This window comes from Macaca nemestrina, chromosome X, assembly GCF_043159975.1.
Source record: "Macaca nemestrina isolate mMacNem1 chromosome X, mMacNem.hap1, whole genome shotgun sequence".
In the NCBI taxonomy this organism is placed as follows: Eukaryota; Metazoa; Chordata; class Mammalia; order Primates; family Cercopithecidae; genus Macaca; species Macaca nemestrina.
The window spans coordinates 436,001-463,665 of NC_092145.1; the positions used below are offsets into that span (position 1 = coordinate 436,001).

Here is a 27,665-nt window from a genome sequence, read left to right on the forward strand (position 1 = left end):
ACATGTGCACAACGTGCAGGTTTGTTACATATGTATACATGTGCCATGTTGGTGTGCTGCACCCATCAACTCGTCAGCACCCATCAACTCATCATTTACATCAGGTATAACTCCCAGTGCAATCCCTCCCCCCTCCCCCCTCCCCACAGTAGGCCCTGGTGTGTGATGTTTCCCTTCCTGTGTCCAAGTGATCTCATTGTTCAATTCCCACCTATGAGTGAGAACATGCGGTGTTTGGTTTTCTGTTCTTGCGATAGTTTGCTGAGAATGATGGTTTCCAGCTGTATCCATGTCCCTACAAAGGACACAAACTCATCCTTTTTATGGCTGCATAGTATTCCATGGTGTATATGTGCCCCATTTTCTTAATGCAGTCTGTCACTGATGGACATTTGGGTTGATTCCAAGTCTTTGCTATTGTGAATAGTGCCGCAATAAACATACTTGTGCATGAGTCTTTATAGCAGCATGATTTATAATCCTTTGGGTATATACCCAGTAATGGGATGGCTGGGTCAAATGGTATTTCTAGTTCTAGATCCTTGAGGAATCGTCACACTGTCTTCCACAATGGTTGAACTAGTTTACAGTCCCACCAAGAGTGAAGAGAGGATCCCAGGTTGAAGTATTATGAGCAACACCATGATCAGGACCATTGACATCTCCTGACTAGGTTAGTGTTTCTCTTTTAGTCACATATACCTACTCTCTCAACCCATAAAAAGGGAATTCTGGTACCTTAAGTGGCCATTCACAGGGAAATCATGAACCATTCAATCTAACATTGGCCCATCTCTTACTTGACTCTCCCAGAAACCAACTTTGCCATCTGTTCTTCTGTTGTATATCTGCCTTATCCTTCATGTTGAATACTCATTGTTACCTTCTGTTCTTCCTGACTACAATCTTATATTGCCATGTTAGTAGGTCATCCTTGGACAGTCCTTGATGGTTTATTTCCTGGTTTTAACATTGCTCACAATTTTACTGCTTAGACTGGAAGAAATCCTTCTTGGATTGTGACATCTGCCTCTTAGAAAAATATATCCTTGACACAATGATTCTAGTGGCAACATAGTATACCCTTGGAGGAGACAATGGTGCCCCAGTAGACAATATAGCTGGAAAGTATGGCCCAGAGAAAAGAAACTGTATTTCTTCAAATTAAGAATGCTAACTGGCCAGATAACAGAATCCAGGAGTATAATCACTGACCTTGAAGTCACTTTGCTCCATCTACTCTCCCTGGAAAACACACACATGCACATAGCCTTGGTTCAGGCTTTACTTTAAAGGTGTTAACCATACAGCATTGCTTCTGTTGGAACATTTTTTTTCTAGCTATTCATCATAGTGTCTCAGATTCATAATGGTCCCTAGGTTTTCAAAGCAACCGAAGGCATTCAGGGGGCTCTTCATTTATACCGTATCTTATCCCACATCATCTATGCATCTGAGAAAGGGACTTTTCCAACAGAGCAATGCAGGAGACCCCCACAGGGATGATGGGGTGCCCTGCCCATACTTTCACTACAAACTCACAGCAGCCAAAGGCTACCCACAAAGGGCAAGTTGGTGGTCCCCATTTTCAAGTCAGTATCTCCAGAGTATCGAGGTACCTCTTCCACCTAGCAGTAGAATCAATAGATTTCATTCAGAAGCAACAGCATACCAACACCTGTGCTCAGCAGAGCGTGGTGGACATTCAGAAAAACCTTACTTAGCACCTGGCAAAGAAATGTGTGAATGAGGTGTGTGTGTGACTATGGATTGGAGGAACTGAACTTTCACTGCCATTTGTAAGTCTTGATGGGCTAAGTCCAAGCCGTAGTTTTCTGCCCATATTATAATGCCACCCCATGCCTCTGCGGCCCCTAGAAGTCCTTTTAAGACCTTTCATGGCAGTGCATCTGATATAATGTCTTGTGGTAAATGGAAACATGAAGTCCATGCACTGGAACGAAGGATGTACCAGGAAACCCAAGGGATAGTTTCACCTACTCTTGACCCTAGACCACCCTTGTTTGTCATAAACTTTATCTCAACCTTGTCCTGCCCTGCTTTTCAGTACCACAAGCCATACCCATTATGGTAGATACACTGATGTAATTGGCTGTGCTCTGCCTGATATTACTGTCTCTCACCAAAGGCCACAGTTGTCACTGCCTTTCAGACTCCAAATTCTTTAAGGTCTTTCCTTTCCTCTCACAGCATACTGTTGACACTAAATACATATAACAGTGCTTATTCTCCTTTCACATACAAAAGGTCTGAAATGCTCTGCTTGGTCAATTATTATAAACTATTTCTGCCTTTTTTCTTCACTGTTTATGTTCCTATAATGCTTGTAGACACTTTGCTTTAACTCATACCTTTTCCTTTTGGATTGTAGTTTTTGCTCCTCCATACTCTGAAACTACCTCTATTCTGGCAGCACATTTTAAACCCACCTTGGCTAATGCTTTTCATGTTCTCACCTGGTACCTTAAACTGTACTACCTAGATGCTATTGGCAATCCATTTTGGCCTGTGTTAGGATCTATACATAAGTAGCCCATTGACGGTGAAGTATATGTTAGCGACTAGAGCAGAGGTTGACAGCTGTCCACACTGGGGATGAATATGGCTTGAAGATGTGTTTTTGGCTCATACTGTTGAGGCATTGTTGAATTTAGTCATTGTGATGCCCACTACAATGTGCCACTCGTATCACCTACTGAGGGCCCAGCTGCTGTGTTCTATCATCCATCATTGTTTCTTTCTGCCAAGGCTACACTTCCCATACACTGTTCCAAACTACTGAATGACCATGGCAAGAATACTGATGAAAGCCCATTCCTTGGAGACCCAGACTCCTTTAATGGCCACCTTTGGCTTGAGTATTCCCCAGTAGCCTTCCTGAAATTTTCTTAGATCTGCATTGCAGTCTGAGACTGCGCTTCCTTCCTTCTGTCTTCCACAGGAATAGGACCTGTACCATGGTCTGATGACCCTCCAAGTTTAGACACTCTTCCCACTTCCCCTCACATGTATTTTCCCCAGTAAATTACTTGCACATCTATTTTTATCATGGCATCTGCTTTTTTAGAAGACCTGAATTGATACAGTTGTTGGTATTACAATTTGGGAGATTTCATATATAATCTGTATATCTGGCTCATTTCAAAAATTCTGAAGATTACAACACTAGGCCTATCTGTCCATAATCAGCTGGAACTAAGTAGTGGCTGTGATTTTTGGACACTTCAGTTCACCCCTATCTCTACAACACATTGTCTCTTATGCTCGACTTATTTATGTTACTTGCCTAGCCCTTGTGAGCATTCAATTTTGAGTCCTTGAAAAAAAGAAACATTCTTTTAATTCATGCAGTCCAACATATTATTTTGCTGATTGTGATGGAGAAAATGGTATAGACCTTTCTCTCATTGGAACTTTTTCTTGTAATAAGGCAACCAGACATTGGCTAAACAATCACAGAAATAAAAACAAATAAACAATAATTACAAGTTGTAATAAGTGCACTGAAGAATAAAAGGATCTATGAGAAACTAACAAATGTTAATTTTCTTTTCCGTGCCTACACCAGTTCCTTTGGTAGTCTCATCCAGTCTCCTGACTTTAAATACGAACTTTGGAACAACTACCAAATTTGTATCTCCAGCTCATATCTCTCCCCTGAACTCAAGACTCATGTATCCAGCTGCCTCTCTGATACTTCCACCTAAAAATCTAATAGACATTTCAAATTTAACAGATCCAAAACTAAAGTTCTAATCTGTTTTTCCAAACATCCTCCAGCAGTCTTCCGCATCCTTTCAGTTTTTCAGTTCAAATACCTTGGGTTATCATTCATTCCTTGATATAGTTTGGCTCTGTTCCCCCCTCCTGCAATCTCATCTTGAATTGTAATCCCCACGTGTCAGTGGAGGGGCCTGATGGAAAGTGATTGAATCATGGGAGTGGACTTCCTCCTTGCTGTTCTCATGATTGTGAGTGAATTCTCAGGAGATCTGATGGCCTAAAAGTGTGGAACTTCCCCTTTTGCTCTGTCTCCTGCTACCATGTAAGGTGTGCATTGCTTCCCCTTTACCTTCTGCCATAATTTTAAGTTTCATGAGGCCTTGCAGCCATGCAGAACTGTGAGTCAATTAAACCTCTTTGTTTTACAAATCACCCAGTCTCAGGTCGTTCTTTATAGCAGTGTGAAAATGGACTAATACAGAAAATTGGTACCAGTTGAGTGGGGCATTGCTATAAAGATAACTGAAAATGTGGAAGTGACTTTGAAACTGGCTAATGGGCAGAGGTTGGAACAGTTTAGAGGGTTCAGAAACAGACAGGAAGATGTGGGAAAGTTTGGAACTTCCTAGAGACTTGTTGAAGGGTTTCGACCAAAATGCTGATAGTGATTTGGACAATGAAATCCAGGCTGAGATGATCTCAGATGAAACTGAGGAACTTAATGGGAACTGGAGTAAAGGCCACTCTTGCTATGCTTTAGCAAAGAGACTGGCAGCATTGTGCTCCTGCCCTAGAGGTCTGTGGAACTTTGAACTTCAGGGAGATGATTTAGGGTATCTGGTGGAAGAAATTTCTAAGCAGCAAAGTGTTCAAGAAGTAATCTGACTGTTCCTAACAGCATACTGTCATGTGCATTCACAAAGAAATGGTCTGAAATTGGAACTTATATGTAAAAGGGAAGCAGAGCATAGAAGTTTGGCAAATTTGCAGCCTGAATATGTGATAGAAAAGAAAAAACCAAAAAACCCATTTTCTGGGGAGAAATTTAAGCCTGCTGCAGAAATTTGCATAAGTAAAGAGAAGCCAAATGTTAATAGTCAAAACAATGGAGAAAATGTCTCCAGTGCATGTCTGAGACCTTTGCGGCAGCCCCTCCCACCACAGGCCCAGAGGCCTAGGAGAAAAAAAAAGGTTTCATGGGCCAAGCTCAGGGCCTCCCTGCTCTGTGCAGCCTTGGGAAATGGTGCCCTGCATCCCAGCCACTCCAGCTCCAACTGTGGCTTAAAGGGGCCATGGTACATTGCTTCAGAGGATGTGAGCCCCAAGCCTTGGTAGCTTCCATGTGGTGTTGGGCCTGTGGGTGCACAGAAGGCAAGAATTGAGGTTTGGGAATCTCTGCCTAGATTTCAGAGGATGTATGGAAACACCTGGATGTCCAGGCAGAAGTCTGTTGCAGGGGCAGAACCCTCATGGAGAACCTGTACTAGGGCAGTGCAGAGGGGAAATGTGGTATTAGAGGCCCCACACAGAGTCCACACTGGAGTACTGCCTAGTGGAGCCGTGAGAAGAGGGTCACCATCCTCCAGACCCCAGAATGGTAGATCCACTAACAGCTTGCACTGTGCACCTGGAAAAGCCACAGGCACTCAATGCCAGCTTATGAACGCAGCCTCAGTGGCTGTACCCTGCTGAGCCACAGGGGCAGAACTGCTCAAAGCTGTGGGAGCCCATCCCTTGCATCAGCATGCTGTGGATATGAGAAATGGAGTCAAAGGAGATTATTTTGGAGCTTTAAGATTTAAAGGCTCCCCTGTTGGATTTTGAACGTGTGTGGGGCCTGTAGCCCCTTCATTTTGGCCAATTTCTCCCATTTGGAATGGGAGCATTTATCCAATGCCTTTACCCCCGTTGTATCTTGGAAGTGACTAACTTGTTTTTGATTTTATGAGATCACAGCAGAAGGAACTTGCCTTGTGTCAGATAAGACTTTGGACTTGGAATTTTTAGTTAGTGCTGAAATGAGTTAAGACTTTGGGGGCTGTTGGGAAGGCATGATTGGATTTGAAATGTGAAAAGGACATGAGATTTGTGAGGGACCAGGGGTGGAATAATATGGTTTGGCTCTGTGTCCCCACCCAAATCTCATGTTTAATTATAATCCCCAATGTTGGAGGAGGGGCCTGGTGGGAAGTGATTGAATCATAGTGGTGGATTTCCCCCTTGCTGTTCTCATTATTGTGAGTGAGTTCTCATGAGATCTCATGGTTTAAAAGTGTGGCAGTTCCCCCTGACTCCTGCCATCATGTAAGACATGCCTTGCTTTCCCTTCACCTTCTGCTATGATTGTAACATTCCTGAGGCCTCTCCAACCATGTAGAACTGTGAGTCAATTAAATGTCTTTTCTTTATAAATTACCCAGTTTCAGGTAGTCCTTTATAGCAGTGTGAAAATGGACTAATACATTCCTCTTTATCTCACACCCCATATTCAATTCATCAGCAAATCTGTTGTTTGTGCCTTCAAAAAAACAGACTCTGACCCTTTTTCACTACCTTCACTGCTACTTCCTTAGTCTAAGTCACGATCATTTCTTGCCTGGATTACTTCAATAAATCCAGTACTGTAATAGCCTACTAACAGGTATCCCTCCTTTCCTTGGCCCATTTACAGTTTATTCTCAATACAGAAGCCAGAACAGTTCATTTAAAATGTATCATCATGTTACCTGTTAGTTTTTAAACCCTGCAATGGTTCATCATTTCTATCAGACTAAAAACTAAAGTTTTTATATATTAGCTTATAAGGCCCTACATGATTTGACCTGATCTATTTATTCCTACCTTTCTCACTTCATCTCCTATTATTTTACTTCTTGCTTAGTGAACTCCAGCTACAATGTTTTTTTTTCTTTTTTTTCTTTTTTTGCTGCTTTTTTTTCTTTTGGCCACAACAGATATAATCACAACTTAGAGCCTTTACATTGGCTATCCCCTCTGCCTAGCCTACTTTACCCCAGATATCCTTATGACTAACTTCTACTTTGATCAAATGTCATCTTTCTTAATGAGGCCTACCCTGACCACCATGTTTCAAAGTCCAACTTCCAGCACACTGCTTTATCCTGCTATTTTTTATAGCTTACTATATATAACTTATTATGTTTAGTTATCTACCTTCTCCCACTAGAAGATAAACTTGAAAGCAAGACTTTTTGTCTTCTTTGTTCACTGGTATATACCTAGTGCCTAAAACAATGTCTAGCACAAAGTAGATACCCGACAAATATTTGTTCAAATGATTAACTAATTAATTAGTTAATAAGAGTGTGAGTGAAGGTTTCTCAATGAATTGATATTTAATCTGAGACCCAAGGAATAAGCAGGAAGAACAAAGGGGAGAGCATGGTAAGCACAGAAGGCAATATATGTGATGGTCCTGACGTGGGTGGGGCAAGATAGATTATGTAACGCTCTGAGTACAATTGTAAAGAGACTGCTCAAACCTTTGCCTCCCCTCAAGGAGCTCATAGCAAGTGAGGTAAGAAAAATAAAGAAATGATTGTCATACATGTTTTAAGTGCACTAATAAGGTTATGCACAGAGACCTGTGAAAACACTGAGTAGGCAGTTACTAACTCTTCCTAAGGGAGCTGGGAATATTTTACAAAGAAGGTGACATTTGAGCTAAGTCTCAGGCAGGAGAGTGGCATGATGAAAGTGTTTTAAGAAGATTAATCTGGCAATAGTATGGACAATGGATTGGAATATGGATGGACTGAAGGCAAGGAAACCATCTAGTCTATGGCAATAGGCCAGGTATGAGGTGATGAAGGAATCTATAGGAATGGAAAGAGAAGGACAAATCTGAAAGACATTTGGAAGGAAAAATTGACAGGAGCTAAATGCACTCTTGGCTTTAAGCCTTTCAGGAGGTAATGCTTCTTCCTTAGTAATAACCATGAAAAGATTCAGATTGACCTATTATGTAATTGCCTACTCTGACTAGAATTTCTAGCTATGGCTGTTCTCCAAAAGTTTCTGTTATTATGATTGATACTTGTTGGACCTTAATTTACATTAAGATGGCTTTAGACTCTAAAGGTTGGGAAGCTCTCAAAAACATAATTTTGACTATGAAACAGCAAATTATTCTATTAAAGGAGAAAAGAGGAAAACCATCGGGCCATGTAGGAAGTTTTACAATGAGCTCATACTTTCTTTTTTTAAAAAGATAATATATAAGAAATAGGAAAAAGGGCACATACGCAAGGATAAATATAACTGGTGACACGTGCCTAAAGGGTTAGTATTGGAAGGATAAGGTCCAAAATTACCTCAGGCTTGTAGAAATGCATATTTGTAAAGACATCAAGAACAATATTTTAACTATACTCTCAGAAAGAAAAAGTACATGTGTCCTGGAATGGGTAAATTATAACTCACTTGATATTACTAAACTACTCTCAGTAATCAAAGGCATTAAGGAAAATAGGAAAGGTGCTTTAAGATTGGATTTATATGAATATATTACTGAGTCTAACAAAGAAAAAGGGGGTCTCTTCAATCTTCTAATCAGTGAGCTAAATGTCTCTTAAGTTAGCTTCTAAAACAAATTTTCAAATAAGTGAGTACTTAAAAAATTACAGTTGTCAACAAAGCCATTCAACAGAAACCTGGTTCTTATTTCTGACAAGGCTATTAGAGGTCGTTTATGGAAATATGGCAGACATAATTACATATCTTAAATGAATGAATGAAATTTCAGCAAGACTAACAAGTCATTTATGATAACCTTCTGGACAAGATAATATGGGTTATAAAATTAATATAATTATGTATTAATTAATTAAATCACCATATTCAAAGAGTGCTGATTAACAGATCATAGGCAAAGGATGAATTTTTTGATGATCTGCTGTATACTCTACCTTTGGATTGACCCAGTCAATAATGTACAAGGAAGCAAGTAGCAGGAAGTTAGGCTGAGAGGTAGCTCAGAACCAGGTAGTAGAAGGCATTACATTAAGGACATTGGATTTTACATTGAAAAGCCTAGGGAGACATTCAAATGGAGTGACAAACTGACACATTTTAGTTAACTCTTCCTACCATGTGCAAAAAGTTTGAAGGGAGGGCAAGAGTAGATAGGTCAATTAGAAGGCTCTTGCAGTCTTTAAGTGAGAAATAATGATGGGCCTGGACAGGCATGTTGGCAAGTAGAGAGACACTACGGTGGGTGAAGTTTGAGAATCATTTAGGGGATAAAATTTATCATGACTTGATAATTGGCTAGGGGGGAAAACTTTTTTTAACGAGGTATCGAGTTTGAGGCACTGATTTTTGAGTTACTCAACTGGTTGAATGAGACTAGAATTTACTGTGAGGAGGAACTCTGTGGGAGGAGACAGTTTAGGTGTAGGGGAGATCAGGATGTCATTAAAAGGTGCTTCATAAGGATAGGAATATTTTTGATTGCTGATATATTTTCAGCACCTTTAACAGTGTCTGGCACCTAGTATGTGTAAAGGTCTGATATATTTGCAATAGGAGTCCTAGAACAAAAGGAGAGAGAATGGTACAGAAGCAATATTTAAAGATATGATGATGAGGAATTTTTGAAAAGTAATAAAAGCTTTGCATTATTTTTCTATAGCTGCATATCAAATTACCACAAACTTAGTGGTTTAAAACAACATCCATTTATTAGCTAACAGTTCTATAGATCAGAAGTCCAGGTGTGGCATGACAGAGTTCTCTGATCATGGTATTAAAGGCTGAAATCCCAATGTTGGCCAGGCTACATTCCTTTCTGGAAGCTATGGCTAACAATCCACATGTAGCCTCATTCAGGTTGGCTGAATTCAGTTCCTTGCAGCCATAGGACTGAAGTCCCTGTTTCATTGCCACATGTCAGCTGTGACTCACTCTCATCTTCTAGAGACTGCCTGTCTTAATTGCCACGTAGTTATCTCCATCTTCAAAGCCAATGAAAAATCTTCCCGGCATCAACTCCGTTTCTTGCTTCAAGTCTCTTTCGCTAAGAAGAGACCAATTCAAGATGGATTAAAGACTTAAATGTTAGACCTAAAACCATAAAAACCCTAGAAGAAAACCTAGGCAGTACCATTCAGGACATAGGTATGGGCAAGGACTTCATGACTAAAACACCAAAAGCAATGGCAACAAAAGCCAAAATTGACAAATGGGATCTAATTAAACTAAAGAGCTTCTGCACAGCAAAGGAAACTACCATCAGAGTGAACAGGCAACCTACAGAATGGGAAAAAATTTTTGCAATCTACCCATCTGACAAAGGGCTGATATCTAGAATCTACAAAGAACTCAAACAAATTTACAAGAAAAAAACAACCCCATCAAAAAGTGGGCAAAGGATATAACAGACACTTCTCAAAAGAAGACATTTATGCAGCCAACAGACCTGTGAAAAAATGCTCATCATCACTGGCCATCAGAGAAATGCAAATCAAAACCACAATGAGATACCATCTCACGCCAGTTAGAATGGCAATCATTAAAAAGTCAGGAAGCAACAGATGCTGGAGAGGATGTGGAGAGATAGGAATGCTTTTACACTGTTGGTGGGAGTGTAAATTAGTTCAACCATTGTGAAAGACAGTGTGGCGATTCCTCAAGGATCTAGAACTAGAATTACCATTTGACCCAGCAATCTCATTACTGGGTATATACCCAGAGGATTATAAGTCATGCTGCTATAAAGACACATGTATACGTGTTTATTGTGGAACTATTCACAATAGCAAAGACTTGGAACCAACCCAAATGTCCATCAATGACAGACTGGATTAAGAAAATGTGGCACATATACACCATGGAATACTATGCAGCCATAAAAAAGGATGAGTTCATGTCCTTTGTAGGGACATGGATGAAGCTGGAAACCATCATTCTCAGCAAACTATCAAAAGGACAGAAAATCAACACCGCATGTTCTCACTCATAGGTGGGAATTGAACAATGAGAATACTTGTACACAAGAAGGGGAACATCACACACTGGGGCCTGTCATGGGGTGGGAGGCTGGGGGAGGGATAGCATTAAGAGAAATACCTAATGTAAATGATGAGTTGATGGGTGCAGCAAACCAACATGGCACATGTATACATATGTATCAAACCTGCACGTTGTGCACATGTACCCCAGAACTTAAAGTATAATTAAAAAAAAAAAAAAAAAAAAAAAGAGAGACCAGCCTCTTTTAAAGGATTGCTGGATTAGGTCATCCCAACGAAGGGCTATTCCCCTTTCTTAAAGTCAGCTGTCCCATATACATTACCTAATAATGCAAGTGAAACCTTATCATATTCATAATCCCTCTCACACTCCAGGGGAAAGGATTTTACAACAGCAAGGACAACTAGAGGTCATCTTAGAAATCTGCCTGTCACAAGCATCAGTTCGTGGATTCAAAAAGTACCATAACCCAAAGCAGAATAAATAAATAAAAAACCCTCATCTAGGTGTATTTTAGTAAGAACTGCCAAAAAAAAAAATAAAGAAAAAAAAGTCTTAAAAGCATTTGGAGAAAAAAAAAAAGTATTACCTTACAAGGAATAGCAATTAGATTGGCTTTGAGTTTTCAACAAAAACAACATGAAGATAATAGAATTACATTTTTAAAATGCTGACAAAAGTAGCTGTCAACCTAAAATTGTATCTGGTGAATTCTATATCCAGCCTTTTAAAATGGAAGTAAAATAGATGTTTTTAGATGGTCCATAACTTAGGGAACCTGTCACCAAAAATCAAAGGAAATATTAAGGATCTTCAGGCAGAAATAAACTGATCCTAAATGAAATCTTGGAAATATATAATGAATGAAGTGCAGGGGGGAGGTTAAATATGTGGGTGGATCTGAATGTCCATTGATCATATTTTAAAAAATAGTAATGTATTGGCAAAGCAAGGTAGTGTATACCTGTAGTCCCAGCTACTCGAGAGGCTGAGGTGAGGATCTTGAGCCCAGGAGTTTGAGGCTGCAGTGTGCCATGATCATGCCACTGCACTCCAGCCTGGGTGACAGAGCGAGGCTTGAATCTATAAATGAATGAATGAATGAATAAATAAATAAAAATAGCAATGTCATGTGGCATGTGTGTGTATGCAATTAAAATATATAATAATAGCAATTGAGGGAGGAAGATAAATGGAGTTAACATAAACCCTCTAATTTGTGTTATACTTTAGTAAGTCAAATATATATGTTATTATTCATAGAATAATCACTAAAAACAGTAAAAGAATGTGTAACAATTAGACAAGGAGTAAACTGAATAATACAAATTACCATATTAGTACAAAACAAAGCAAGAAGAGAAAAGATAACAGAATAGGCAAGACAAACAGAAAGTAAATAGTGATATAGTGGAGTTAAATATATCAGTAATTATAGTAAATGTAAATGGACTGAATACCTCAGTTAAATGACAAAGATTATTAGAATGGTTAAAAAATACAAAATCTACATCTTGTTTATGAGACATATATAAAATGTAAAGATATAGGAAGGTTGAAAGAGGATGGAAGAAGTATAGATGCAGATACTACCCAAAAGAAAACTGATATAGCTATATTAATACCAGACAAAGGTGACTTTAAGGTAGAAATATTTACTAAATATAGAGCTATTTTATAATGATAACAGGGGCAATCCACCAAGAAGATACAATTATTCTGATTTGTATATACTTAACACTCAAAATAGGCAAAGCAAAAATTTTCTGATGCCCAATAAATAAATTCATAATCACAATCAGAGATCTTAAAATATATCCCTCAGTAACTGATAGAATATCAGACAAAAAAGAGAAAATCAGTAACTATATAGAAGAGTTGGACAGTAATATTAACAAACTTGACCTAATTGACATATATAGACAACCACATGCAACAATTGCAGAATACATATTCTTTTCTGCACATAGAATAATATGTGATGTGTTGACTCATAAAGCAAATCTCAAAAACTTTAAACAATTATAGTATCTTTTGGCCACACTGACATTAAGTTAGAAAACAAGAAACAAATTAGAAAATCTCCCTAAAATTAGTAGTATAATTTAAAATAACCTGTGGGCCAAATTTTTAAAAATTGTAATGGAAAATAGAAAGTATGTTGAGCTGACTGAGAAATGGAAATATAGCATATCAAAATTCAAAGGGATACTGTTAAACCCTTACTGTAAGGGAAATTTGTGGCCTTAAAATGTATATTCCACAAAAGAGGAAAAGCTAAAAATCAATGACATATGGATCCATCTCAGGAAATTGGAAAAACAATAGAAAATTAATCCTAAAGAATGTAGAAGAAAGCAAAGAACAGAATTTCCTGTAAAAAAGACATATTTGATAGACAGCATTATCGAAACCGAAAGTTTCTTTTATGAAAAGACTAATAAAATTGATAATACCACTAGAAATATGGATAAAGAAACAAAAGGAGAGAGAGAAAGCATAAATAACCAATATTAGGAATGAGACGAGCTATCATTGTATATCATAAAACAGAACAGTTACAGTTGGATATGGTAAATAATTTTAAGTCAGTGTACTAAAAATTTAAATAAAATACATAGATTCCTAGGAAACATAACTTACCAAAAAGAACACAAGAAGACAAATTTCTGCACTGATCTATAACTATTAAGTAACTCAAACCCATCTCACAAAGTAAAGCCAAGACTCAGATGCCTTCACTGAGTAATTCTATCAAAATTTAAGAAAGAAATAATACCAATCTCGCATGACATTTTCCAGAGAACAGAAGAAAGTGGAGGTCTTTACAACTCTTTTTATAAAGTTAGAATAACCCTGTAACTAAAATATTATAAGGAACATATGAGAAAGGAAAATTTGGGGCTAATTTTAGACATTAATATAGATGCAAAATTTCTAACAAACTATTAGAAAATTGTAACCAGTGGTGTATTAAAAGGATAATATACCCTATTGTAGTTTGGTTTATGCCAACGTTGCAAAGTTGGTTTACATTTTGAAAGTGAATCAAGGTAACTCACCACAGAAACAAAGGAGAAAAATCATATAGTCAAATCAATAAATGCAAAAAAAAAAAACCCTAAAATTCAACATCCATTTATGAGAGAAAAAAATATTTTAGCAAACTAGGAATAAAAAGTAACTTCTGATAAAGGTTATTTACAAAACCATCTACAACATGCCACCCACAATATCCAACATTCAAAAAAATACTACATATATAACAAAATGGGTAAATAGTCATAGTAAGGAGGGAGGACAATAGTCAATAAAGGCAGACTCACAGATAACCCAGATATTGGTGTTTTCTGACCAGGACATTAAAACTGTTACTGTAAATATATTAGAGAACTTACAGGAGCAAATGAGCGAAATGAAGGAACAGATGGAAAACTTTAGAGGATAAACAGAATTTCTAAATAAGGACCAAGTGGAAATACTAGAACTGAAGAGTAAAGTGGAGGTAACATTTCCTAACTTATTTTGTGATCATTAAAAAGTCAAGAAACAACAGATGCTGGAGAGGATGTGGAGAAATAGGAACACTTTTACACTGTTGGTGGGAGTGTAAATTAGTTCAACCATTGTGGAAGACAGTTTGGCGATTCCTCAAGGATCCAGAACTAGAAATACCATTTGACCCAGCAATCCCATTACTGGGTATATAACCAAAAGATTATAAATCATTCTATGATAAAGACACATGAGCACTTATGTTTATTGCGGCACTATTCACAATAGCAAAGACTTGGAAACAACCCAAATGCCCATCAGTGTGAGACTGGATAAAGAAAATGTGGCACATATACACCATGGAATACTATGTAGCCATAAAAAGGATGAGTTCATGTCCTTTGTAGGGGCATGGATGAAGCTGGAAACCATCATTCTCAGCAAACTAACACAGGAACAGAAAACCAAACACCGCGTGTTCTCACTCGTAAGTGGGAGTTGAACAATGAGAACACATGGGCACAGGGAGGGGAACATCACCCACTGGGGCCTGTTGGGGGGTGGGGGCTAGGTGAGAGATAGCATTAGGAGAAATACCTAATGTAGGTGACAGGTTGATGGGTGCAGCACACCACCATGGCACGTGTGTACCTATGTAACAAACCTGCACGTTCTGCACATGTATCCCAGAACTTAAAATACAATTTAAAAAACCCAGCATAAATCAGATAAAATACCTGATAAAGATGTCACACACACACCTACACACACCAGACCATATATTTCTCATGTATCTAGATGCAAAATACTGTAACAAAATTTCAGCATATTGAATCCAACAATGTATAAAAAGGATAATATATCACATAATCAAATGGGGTTTATTTCAGAAATGCAAGGTTGTTTTGACATAGGAAGTCAATCAGAATTATTAACCACTTTACTAGAATAAAGCAACAAGTCATAAAATAATCTCAATAGATGTAGAAAGTACATTTACTAAAATTCAACTCATATTCCTGATAAATACTCTCAGAAAACTAGGAATTGAAGGAAACCTCCCCAACCAGAAAAAGGCCATTAATAACAGTAACAAAAAAATCAAAAAACATGGCTAACAACATACTTAATCATGAAACTAGAATGTTTTCTCCTAAGATCAGGAACAAAGCAAGGTTGTCCATGCTCACTCCTCCTAACTAGTGAGTGCAATGCAGCAAAAAAATCCTGAGAAATTTCCAAAACACTTACTGGAAGTAATAATTGTTTTTAATAAGATTACAGCATTCCAGGTCAGAATATAAAGATCAGTTGCATTGTGTATACTGTTAGCAATTGCAAATTGAAATTTTAAAATGCTGCTTGTAATAGCACAATAAATCACTTAGGAATGAATTCAATGAAAGATGTGCAAGACCTCTATACTTGTTATTGTCAGACATCTTCATTTTTGCCGATCAAATGGTTATATCATATCTTACTGTGGCTAGATTACAATTCCCTAATCATTAATGATGTTGAACATCTCTTCATGAATTTATTGACCATATTGACTATATGTGTTTTCTCTTAGAAATGTCTGTTCATACTATTTGCTCACATATTGTTTGCTTTTCCCATTGATTTGTAGGATGTCCTTTTTTTTTTTTTTTTTCTGAGACAGAGTCTCACTCTGTCACCAGACTGGAGTGCAGTGGCACAATCTCAGCTCACTGCAAACTTCACCTCCTGGGTTCAAGTGATTCTCTTGCCTCAGCCTCCTGAGTAGCTGGGATTACAGGTGCCTGCCACCACACCCAGCTAATTTTTGTATTTTTTAGTAGAGATGGGGTTTCACCATGTTGGTCAGGCTGGTCTCGAACTCCTGACAATATGATCCACCCGCCTCGGCCTCCCAAAGTGCTGGGATTTCAGGCGTGAGCCACCATGCCCAGCCTGTAGGATGTCTTTAAATATTCTTGATATTAATACTTTGTCAGTTGTATGAATTTCAGATACCTGCTGCCAGTTTGCAAATTGCTTGATTAATAATCCCTTGTTAGGGCCGGGCGCGGTGGCTCAAGCCTGTAATCCCAGCACTTTGGGAGGCCGAGACGGGCGGATCACGAGGTCAGGAGATCGAGACCATCCTGGCTAACCCGGTGAAACCCCGTCTCTACTAAAAAATACAAAAAACTAGCCGGGCGTGGTGGCGGCGCCTGTAGTTCCAGCTACTCGGGAGGCTGAGGCAGGAGAATGGCGGGAACCCGGGAGGCGGGGCTTGCAGTGAGCTGAGATCCGGCCACTGCACTCCAGCCTGGGCGACAGAGCCAGACTCCGTCTCAAAAAAATAAAAAAATAAAAAATAAAGTACCTATTATAAACCTGCTTAGTAATATTTATTTTGTGAAATCATGAAGTGAGTGAATATATTTGATTAAGAGCAGATTTTGGGGAGATTATTCGATGTAGTGGGAGAAGACTATTTGATTAAGAATTGAATATTTGACTAGGAGTTGGAAATTTTTTTTCTTTCAAGATCCAGATAGCATGTGTTGTAGACTTCATAGACTACAAATGAGAAATTCTAGTCTGGTTTTCGTCTGGAGTCTTGGTCTTATACTCATCTTTGTTTTTCTTTACAACTCCTTAAAAAATACAAAATCCATTTCAGTTTGTGGGTCACAGATTGCCAACCCCTGTTTTAGACAGTACCTATAGGTAGGAGGTTGGAAACAAGAGACAGTGAAGAAATAAATGTAACCCAGATATCAGCAGAGGACTTTCTGTGCTCTCCTCCTTGCCCTCAGCCACAAAATCTCAATAAAGTTGACTTTAGCCTTCCATTCTCTATCCTGTAATTACAGACTGCTCCCTAGTGATTAGTAAATTCTACTATATCTCTAGCTGTGGCTTTAGTGTATATGATTGCTTTCATCCCATATCAACATGAAGTTCAGTCCTTTCATCAGCTTACAACTCACATACCCACACATATGCATGTGCACACACACACACACACAGGGACTCACTAGTTCACTCAAGAGAAGCATTTTGTGGATTTAGTTACATTACTGCATATTTGAGGGTGTAATTGAGAAGGTTCACATTGAGAACCACACAGCCTATCTGTAATCACATAGCTCTCTCAGTCTTCCACCACAGGACAAATTAATTCCTCTTAAGACCTTATGCAAATGGTGTTGTTTTATTAATTTTTCTAAAACTATGCTACTCAGCATCACCACCTCCAAGCAGGTTTATCCAGGCATTTTCTCAACAGATACAGTTTATTCCTAACAGCCATAATAATGATAATAATAGCAGCAATACATATGTAGGGCTTAGTATGGAACATATAATTCTAAGTATTTTAGTCCTCACAGGAAAGCCATGAGATAAATACTATTATCAACTTCATTTTACAAAGGAAGAAATAGAGTCACTGAGGGTTTAAGCAACTTGCCCACAGCGGAGAAGAAACTTTCACATAGTCAGAATAGGGGTGATTAATAGTATCACAAGCAGAGAGACCCAGAAGGATGAGACATGAAAAATAATCCTTTTACAATTATGGGTCAGTTGACAGGATGATGATGGATACATTCTGAGAAATGCCTCATTCAGCAATTTCATGGTTGTATGAACATCTTAGAGTGTAAACAAACCCAGATATATATATATCTATATATATAGCCTGTTGCTCCTAGGCTACAAACCTGCATAGCATGTGACTGTACTGAATACTGTATGACATACAATAAGAGTGGCTAATGAGAAAATGTAAGTAATGGTTATAGATCACTTATGCTTAGCTTTTCACAATTTCTCCTTTGTTTAATCCTCTGTATTGAGATCATTAAATCTATCATTTTACATAATTATATCTGTAGTGTTATTCCTACAGTCTCATAAAAGTTGTTTTATATTACTACTAACTTGTTATTATCCAATCTTCTAGGATGTGGTACCACAGATTGTCCCACCTACAAAGCAGGCTTCAGGACTTGCTGAAGGGAGGAGTCATATATCCAGCCCTTTCACAGCCCAACTTCAAAAGCTTACTTCCTTTAGCTGTCCATTGGCACCATACAGTCTCCAAGTCTCTGACTTGTGCTTGGCAGCAACATGAAGATCATTTTGGTAAGAGATGTGTGAAGACAGATACTTTTTAAAACTTGTGGTAAGAAATATTTACGTTGGCAGCACATATATCAAAAATTGGAATGATAAAATTGTGGTAAGAAAACACACAGTATAAAATTTATTCTCTTAACCATTTTAAGTGTACAATTCACATTGTTATGCAATGATAAATACCTTCTGTGTGGTCTGAAAATACTTTTTGTGGAGTTGACAGGACCTCTAGCCATTTATTTTTAAGATTAGCCTACAAGTTGGGAGAAAGACAAAAATAACAGAAGGCAATAGCAAAATCCCTTCTCAACTAGGGGAAGGCAACTCAGCCTGTTCCAGCCCCACTCCATCTCCCTGTCTTACCTAAGGGAAAAAAAAAGAAAGAAAAGAAAGCCTTAATATACAAGGGAGCGGGTTTCAAAGACATAGACTAGGAATGTTACAACCACAGAAAGTATTAGTTGGCAGGAGGGAATACTTTACCTATGTGTATGAGTCTCCTAAGGCTGCCATAACAAATTACACAAACTAGGTGGTTTAAAACAACAGTTTATTTTCTCATAGTCTTGGAGGGTTGGTAAGGCCATGCTCCCTCCAAAGGCTTTGGGAGAGAGTTTTTCCTTGCCTTTTCTAGTTTCTTATGGTTGCTGGCAATCCTTGGCATTACTTTGCTTGTGCCAGCATTACTCCAATCTCTGCTTTCATATTCACAGGGCCTTCGTCACAATGCCTAATCTCTGTCTTCAAATATTTCTCTCTTTATAAAGATAGCAGTCATTGGATTTAGAGCCCACCCTAATCCAGTGTGACCTCATTTTAACTTGATTACATCTGCAAAGACGCTTTCTAAATAAGGTCACATTCACAGGTACCAGGGATTCGGACTTCAACATATCTTTTTGGGGGTTACAGTTCAATCTACCACACCCTGGAAGAGAAACAAAAACAATTGTGAAAGTCACACTTCCAAGACACAGGCCCACTATGCACTCCAGAGACTGAGAATCTGAAGATTGTAGAATGCCCTCATCCCCCCACACCCTACAACAAGCTAATAAGCCTCCAGTTAAAATGACAATGGATTACAGCTGGAAGAGCTGCAAGAGACAACCTGTCTCTGAGGTACAGCACAAAGGGAAGAGCCAAGGCCAAGAGAGAAGACAAAAGCAAAATCACTAGAGAAATTTAATGCTTCTGGTACCCACAGAGACAACAAACATCAAACACAACCTAACTCTGGGCCAGATTAATATAGATATTCATGGTAAAATCCTATTTACCTCAGTAGCTATTGCTCTATACAAGATGTCTGGCTTTTAACAATAACAGAATTACAAAACCTGCTAAGGCAAGAAATAACACAATTTGAAGAGGCAAAGCAATATCAGAACCAGACTTACATATGACACAGGTGTTGAAATTATCAGTCAGAATTTTAGGACTTTTTTGTATTTCTGTGAAAAATGTAATTGAAATTTTGACAGGAGCTGCATTGAATCTGTAGATCACTTTGAATAGTATAGATATTTTGACAATATTAATTCTTCCAATCCATGAAGATAGAATATTTTTTCATTTATTTATGTGTTCTCCAATTTATTTAATCAATATTTTATAGTTTTGAGCGTAGAGATTATTAATCTCCTTGGTTAAATTTCTTCCTAAGTATTTTTTGCAACTATTATAAATAGGATTGTTTTCTTGATTTCTTTTTCAGTTAGTTCATTGTTAGGGTATAGAAGCATTACTGATTTTTGTATGTTGGTTTTACTGAATTCATTAAGTCTAACAGTTTTTTGGTGGTCTCTTTAGGGTTTTCTATATATAAGATTATTTCATCAGTGAACAGAGACAAATTCATCTCTTTCTTTCCTATTAGCATGTCTTTTATTTCTTTTCCTTGCCTAATTACTCTGGTTATGACTTTCAGTACTATGTAGAGTAAGAGTGGGAAGAGTAAGCATCATTGTCTTGTTCCTGATCTGAAAGGAAAAGCTTTCAACTTAAGACACCGAATGGCTAAAGCAATCTTAAGCAAAAAGAACAAAGCTGGAGGCATCATACTACGTGATTTCAAAATATATTACAAAGCAATAGTAATCAAAACAATATAGTACTGGCATAAAAATAGACACATTAACAAATTCATTATAAATAAACACACATACACATATTAAAATAAACAAGCAAGACCTCACACGTAGGCCTATTATATTAAAACTGCAGAAAACCAAAGACAAAGAGACATTCTTGGAGGCAGCCTAGTGGGGAGAAAAACACCTTACCTACAGAGAAACAAAGATAAGAATTGCAGTGGACTTCTCATCAGGAACTGTGCAAGCCAGAACACAATGGAATGACAAACTTAAGTGATAAAGGGGGGAAAACTACCAATGTAGAATTATATATCCAGCAAAATGATCCTTCAAAAGTGAAAGATAAAGACTTTTTCATACATCAATACTATTTTGATTACTGTCGCTTTGTAAGACCTCCAATTTTGTTCTCATTTTTCAAGATTATTTTGACTATTCGGGGTCCCTTGAGATTCCCTATGACTTTTAGGAAGGTTTTTTTCTGTTTCTACAACAAATTCCATTGGAGTTTTGATAGGTATTGCATTTAATCTGTAGATCACATTGGGTAGTATGGGCATTTTAACAACACTAAGCCTTCCATTCCATGAGCATGAGATGCCTTTCCATTTATTTGTACCTTTCTTTGATTTCTCTTAGCAACATTTTGTAGTTTTCACTGTAAAAGTGTTTCTCTAACTTGGTTAAGTTTATTCCTAAGTATTTCATCCTTTTTGATGCCATATGCAGAAAGCTGAAACTGGATCCCTTCCTTACACCTTATACAAAAATTAACTCAAGATAGATTAAAGACTTAAACATAAGACCTAAAACCATAAAAACCCTAGAAGAAAACCTAGGCAATACCATTCAGGACATAGGCATGGGCAAACACTTCATGACTAAAACACCAAAAGCAATGGCAACAAAAGCCAAAATAGAGAAACGGGATCTGATTAAACGAAATAGCTTCTCCACAGCAAAAGAAACTACCATCACAGTGAATAGGCAACCTACAGAATGGGAGAAAAGTTTTGCAATCTATCCATCTGACAAAGGGCTAATATTCAGAATCTACAAAGAACTTAAATTTACATGAAAACAAAACAACCCCATCAAAAAGTGGGCAAAGGATATGAACAGACACTTCTCAAAGAAGACATTTATGCAGGCAACAAACATATGAAAAAAGCTCATCGTCACTGGTCATCAGAGAAATGCAAATCAAAATCATCTCATACCAATTAGAATGTCAATCATTAAGAAGTCAGGAAACAACAGATGCTGGAGAGGATGTGGAGAAATAGTAACGCTTTTACACTGTTGGTGGGAGTGTAAATTAGTTCAACCATTATGGAAGACAGTGTGGCGATTCCTCAAGGATCTAAAACTAGAAATACCATTTGACCCAGCAATCCCATTACTGGGTATATACCCAGAGGATTATAAGTCATTCTATGATAAAGACACATGCACACTTATGTTTATTGCAGCACTGTTCACAATTGCAAAGACTTGGAAACAACCCAAATGCCAATCAATAATAGACTGGATAAAGAAAATGTGGCACATATACACCATGGAATACTATGCAGCCATAAAAAAGGATGAGTTCATGTCCTTTGCAGGGACATGGATGATGCTGGAGACCATCATTCTCAGCAAACTAACACAAGAATAGAAAACCAAACACCGCATGTTCTCACTCATAAGTGGGAGTTGAACAATGAGGACACATGAACACAAGGAGGGGAATATCACACACCAGGGCCTGTCGGGGAGTGGAGTCTGGGGGAGGGATAGCATTAGGAGAAATACCTAATGTAGATGACAGGTTGATGGGTGCAGCAAACCACCATGGCACATGTATACCTATGTAACAAACCTGCATATTCTATACATGTATCCCAGAACTTAAAGTATAATAAAAAATAAAATAAAATAAATAAATGGAATTTTTTTCTTAAATTTTCTTCTTAGATTGGTCACCATTAATATGTAGAAATGCAATAGATTTTATGTATTGCTTTTGGAAATCCTGCAAATTTTCTGACATCATTTATTAGTTATAATACTTTTTATTGCATATGGAATCTTTAGGGTTTTCTACATATAAGATCATGTCATCTGTGAATAGAAACAATTTTACTTCATCTTTTCCAGTTTAGATTTCTGTTACTTCTCTTTCTTGTCTAATTTTTCTAGCTAGGAATCCCAGTACTTCAACAATAGTAATATTGAGGGTGGGCATCCTTTCCTTATAGTGTGCATCCATTAACATAGATCTATAATTATTTGTTACTTTTGTGTTTAAAATTTATACCATATTTAAAAGTGATTTACACACTTATATTACAATACTACACAATAAACCTTTACCAGAAGGTTTATATTTTCATATGATTTTGTGTTGCTATTTATCATCCTTTTTCTTCAAGTTGAAGGATCCCTTCAGCATTTCTTGTGGGGCAGATTGAGTGGCGATCAACTTCCTCTCCTTTTGTTTATCTGGGAAGTCTTAATCTCTCCTTCATTTTAGAAGGACAGTTTTATAAAATATAATGTTCTTCGTGGGTAGGTTTTGTTCTTCAGTAATTGAATATATTATTTCACTCCTTTCTAGCCTGCAAGGTTTTGCTAAGAAACCAGCTGATAGTTTAATAGAAGCTCCCTTGTATGTGATGAGTCATTTTTTCCTGCCACTTTCAAGATTCTGTCTGTGTGACTTTTGACAGTTTGATTTTGATGGGTCTCAGTGTAGGTCTCTTTAGATTTATTCCAACTGGAGTTGTTTATTGAATTTGTGTGTCCTTTTCTCTCATCAAATTTGGAGAGTTTTCAGCCATCATTTCTTCAAATAAGCTCTCTACTCATTTCTCTTTTCTCCTTTTGTGATTTCCATCATGCATATGTTGTTCTGCTTGTTGGTGCCCCATAAATCCCTTAGGTTCTCCTCATTTTTCTTCACTTTGTTTTTTTTTTTCTTCTCTTTCTCAATAATTTCAAAGTCCTATCATTGAGTTTACTAATTCTTTTTTCTGCCTGGTCAATTCTGCTGTTGAATCCCTCCAGTGAATTTCTCCAATTCAATTATTAGATACTTCAGTTCCAGAATTTCTGTTTGATTCATTTTTATAGTTTTATTTATTTGTTGATATTCTCATTTTGTTTATATGTTGGTTTCCTAATTTTGTTTAGTTGCCTGTGTTCTTTTTAAATTCTTCAATTATTCTGGTGATGCTTATTTTGAGTTTTTGTCTGGTAATTTATATATGTCTTTAGGGGTGCTTTCTGGAGGTTTAAATTATTCCTTTGAATAGTCCATATTTCTTTGTTTCTTCATATGTCTTATTATATCTTGTTGAGACTAACATTTGAAAGCTCAGCTACCTTTCTCAGTCTTTGTGGTCTGGTTGCATACAAGGAGGACATTCTCCAGTTAGCCCAGTTAAAGACTCTAGAGACCTCCTAATCCTTTCCTGGGAATGCATACTCTTCTGGGATTGTGCATATAAACATCTAATTGAAGAGATTTATCAGTTTCCATTCAGGAGTTCCCCTTGATACTGCCATCTCTCTGTTTCTGTAGTAAACTAGGGTATTGGAGCTCCACATAATGTCTGTCTATAGTCTACAGACTCTGGTGCCAAGCCAAGCCACATAGATCACTTTTGTTCTCAGCAAGCCCCCAACCTGGCATCCCATTGCTGTCAGTTCTTAGATTCAGGCAAGACAGAAACCAGTCTTTTAGATAACACCCTGAAAAGTTAGAATGTTGGACATTCAGCTTCTTTTCCCCACTAGGGTAAGTCAAGAGGTAGGGGTTTCCTCTCAGTTACAATGTACCAAGCTGGGAGAAGTGTCTCTGGTGAAGAAATGCCATGAATTGTCCTACTGGGTTTTGGTGAGGTTGACTTTGCCCTTGCTTGGAGTGCAGCAACCTTTTAACTCATTTCTGAATTTGTCATAAAGGCAATTGTTCCATAAATTGTTATTCAATCCATGGGGGAAGGAGGGTCTTTTGTTTTCTATTCGCTATCTTGCCGATGGCACTCCTGAAATATTATTTTAATATGGGAGATATTACATGTTTGCTAAATGAGGATGATCCAATAGGGAAGGAAAATTTGGTGATGCAAAAGAGAAGAATAGAACTGCTTCAGGAGCATAGTCCCTAAGTAGGAAAGAAGAGATAGAATCTAGTTCATAAATGGTAGTATTGACCTTGAATATTTACACAAATTATTTCAACGATTATAACAGAAAGAAAGGTGGGATATGTGGGCACAGATGCAGGTAAGTGATTGGATATGGGGCATCAGTTTGTGAAGATTCTCTTACTGCTTCTACATTTTCTTTGAAGGAAGAAGCAAGGTCGTCAGTTGAAAGTGTGAAGGGTGAGGAGGTGTTGGCAGTTTGAGGATAGGGGAGATGGTATGACACAGTCTTCTTAGAGAGTGAGTGATTTTACTAGGAAATTATGCAAGAATTGTTTGGCTGTATTGAGTACTAATTTGAGATTTTTCATGATGAGTTTAAAATGATACTAGGTAGTGCAGTTTTTAAAATTTTCTCTATCGTAAGTGTCCATCAATGGATGAATGGATGAAGAAAGTGAAGTATACATACACAATGTAACACTACTCAGCCATAAAAAGAATCAAATCCTGTCATTTACAGCAACATGAATGAGCCTGGAGGAATTTATGTTAAAGGAAATAAGCCAGGCACAGGAAGACAAATACTGCATTATCTCACTCATACGTGGAATCTAAAAAATTTGATCTCATAGAAGTGAGTAGAATGGTGGTTATCAGAGGCTAGGGTGATTGCGGGGAGGGAAGATAGAGACATGTTGGTCAGAGGATACATAATTAGAGTTAGATAGGAGAAATAAATTTCAAGAGATCTATCATATAGCAAAATGACTATAGTTAATGATGATACTATATTCTTGGGTGCAGCACACCAACATGGCACAAGTATACATATGTAACAAACCTGCACGTTGTGCACATGTACCCTAGAACTTAAAGTATAATTAAAAAAAAAAAAAAAGAAAAACAGAGTTGATGTTACATATTAGCACCACAAAAATAATAACTATGTGAAGTGTTCCATTTATTAATTGGTTAGATTTAGCCATTCCAAAATGTATATATACTTTAAAACATCATGTTTACAAGATAACAACACACATTTTTTGTCAATTAAAAAAATAAAACATAAAAGAAAATTTTTTCTCCAGCAATGTTCAGCTGCTTGGCTGCACAGGAAGTAGGAATTTGAGTTTACCATGGTTGGGGCTTTGTCAGGGAAGTATGGCACAGAGAGAGGGGACAAGGAAGTTAAGACTGTTTGCAAGAAATTGATTAAAATGATGGACCATGGAATATGGGCTCTGTAAGGAGGGAAGTGAGGACATTAAAGGAAACAAGATGACAGAGAGTGAAAAGGAGCTTAGGGTCAATGGATTGGAGCTCTTTATGGGGTGGAAGGATTATTGTAGTGAGGAGTGCCAGAATAATTGAACTGGAATGGTAATAAGAGGTGGCTAGAGTATGGAATGTTTTAAATGAAAATGTTGGGAGTACTGTAATTAATGATGATGAAGTTGCCAAGGATGACAGGGAAAGGGTAAAGTGGACAACAGTAAACTGGACTTCATTAAAAATGGAGAGTGACTCAAGAGGTATTTGATTAGAATAATTAAGAAAGCATGATCTTCAAAGAAGCTTGGGTTTTAGAGGAAGGAGGTAGAAAAAGTGGTCCAAAAACAACATTGAGAAGCAAGGAGGTAACTATCTTAACAGGATTACTGCAGCCTTGTCTTGCTCTCCTGATGATCCATTATCCATCCTGAAACTAGAGTGCTCTTTCTAAACTACAATCTGATTTTACTACCTTGATTTTTAAAATCGTTTTATAGAGTCCCACTGTCTATAGATGATGAATACCTGAATGTGTCAGGAGAAAGGAGTGTAAATGGAGAGGTTATATGTATTTCAGAAAGATTTAGGAAGTGGAATCAACAGACCTTGGTGATTGATTAAATGTGAGTTATAAAAGATGAATCGAGGTGAGTTTCAAGTTTCTTTTCTGTATTAAAATTTTGATAAGATCTAATTAATAAGCATTTGCTGAGTGTTAATTTTATTAACTGAGCTGAGAACTGTTAGAGAACCAAAGATGGAAGATTCCTTTTCTTAGTGTAAGATGTAGAGTCCCTGAAACGAATAAAATAAGTAAATAAATATGAGAAGCATAATTAGCTTATGCCAAACACAAATGTAAATTGAGTTGATACCTACCAAATATTTAATTTCAAAGAGGAAATAGATTATTCAAAGAAGCTGCCTTGAATAAATGAATTTTTAGCTATATTTTGAAGGAGAAGGTAGTCATTTAATCAGATGGTCCTTTAATTAATTTCTCCTGTGATTTCAAGGAGAAAAATTACAAGTGAAAAGGCAAGAATGGACTCCAGTCAGCAAAAGGACAGTAAGCATACCAACTTAACTAAAATGAAGGGATATATTGAAGCCTACTAAAAGGCAAGTCTAGCCACACAGTAGTTTATTCCACTACTATACTGCTTAGATAACTAGCAACTCTTAACATGAAAATGGAATATAGCATATAGTCAGGATTACTAGGTATCTAGTAGAGCAGGAGAAGATCATTTGTAGATATGTGACCTGTATTGGAGTTACCAGTAAGGCAGCTGCACCACTGCTTGATTTACCATTGATTTATTCAACAAACATTTAATGTATACCTACCAGGATTCAGACATTGTCCTAAGTGCAAAGCATGCTGAGATGAAGACACATTCCCTATCCTCAAGATACTCACAGTCTTGTGGCAATGATAAACAAGCATAAGACAACATGAGAAATTCTTTTAGGCAATGCATAGGGTGCTGTAAGAACAAAGAGGAAAGGTACTTAATCCAACCTGGAGAGTTATGAATGACTGCCTGCAGGGCACAACTAGTAAGCTAAGTCATGAGTATTGAATATGAACTAGGCAGGGGAAGAGGGATGAGGCAGTGAATAAGAATGTTTCAGTTAGAGGGAACTATATGTATAAGAGTTGGGCTACAGAGAATATGTCATATTGGCCCACATGGACTGCTATGTCAAGTGCAAGGAAGGGTTGATAAAAGAGGCTACAGAGGTTAGCCAGGGCCACATTGTGCAGACCCTTGTAGGCAATCTTGAGGAGATTGGTCTTTACCCT

At 37.5% G+C, this 27,665-nt stretch overlaps 1 protein-coding gene across 5 annotated transcripts in view; it reads left to right on the forward strand.

Moving 5' to 3' along the window:
• The window catches only part of LOC105467979 (trimethyllysine hydroxylase, epsilon), a 104,481-nt gene that overhangs the window by 40,366 nt on the left and 36,450 nt on the right, over window positions 1-27,665 (forward strand). For 4 of the 5 annotated variants that reach the window (XR_011618301.1, XM_011717826.3, XM_011717825.3 and 1 more), the window contains one exon: window positions 18,173-18,354. The exons of the other annotated variant lie outside the window; for it this stretch is intronic. Coding sequence is in view for 3 of the 4 variants with exons in the window: in XM_011717826.3 (XP_011716128.1) it covers window positions 18,174-18,354 (181 nt within the window). In the remaining variant the exon portion in view is untranslated. The remainder of the gene's footprint in view (window positions 1-18,172; window positions 18,355-27,665) is intronic. 5 annotated transcript variants of the gene reach the window in all.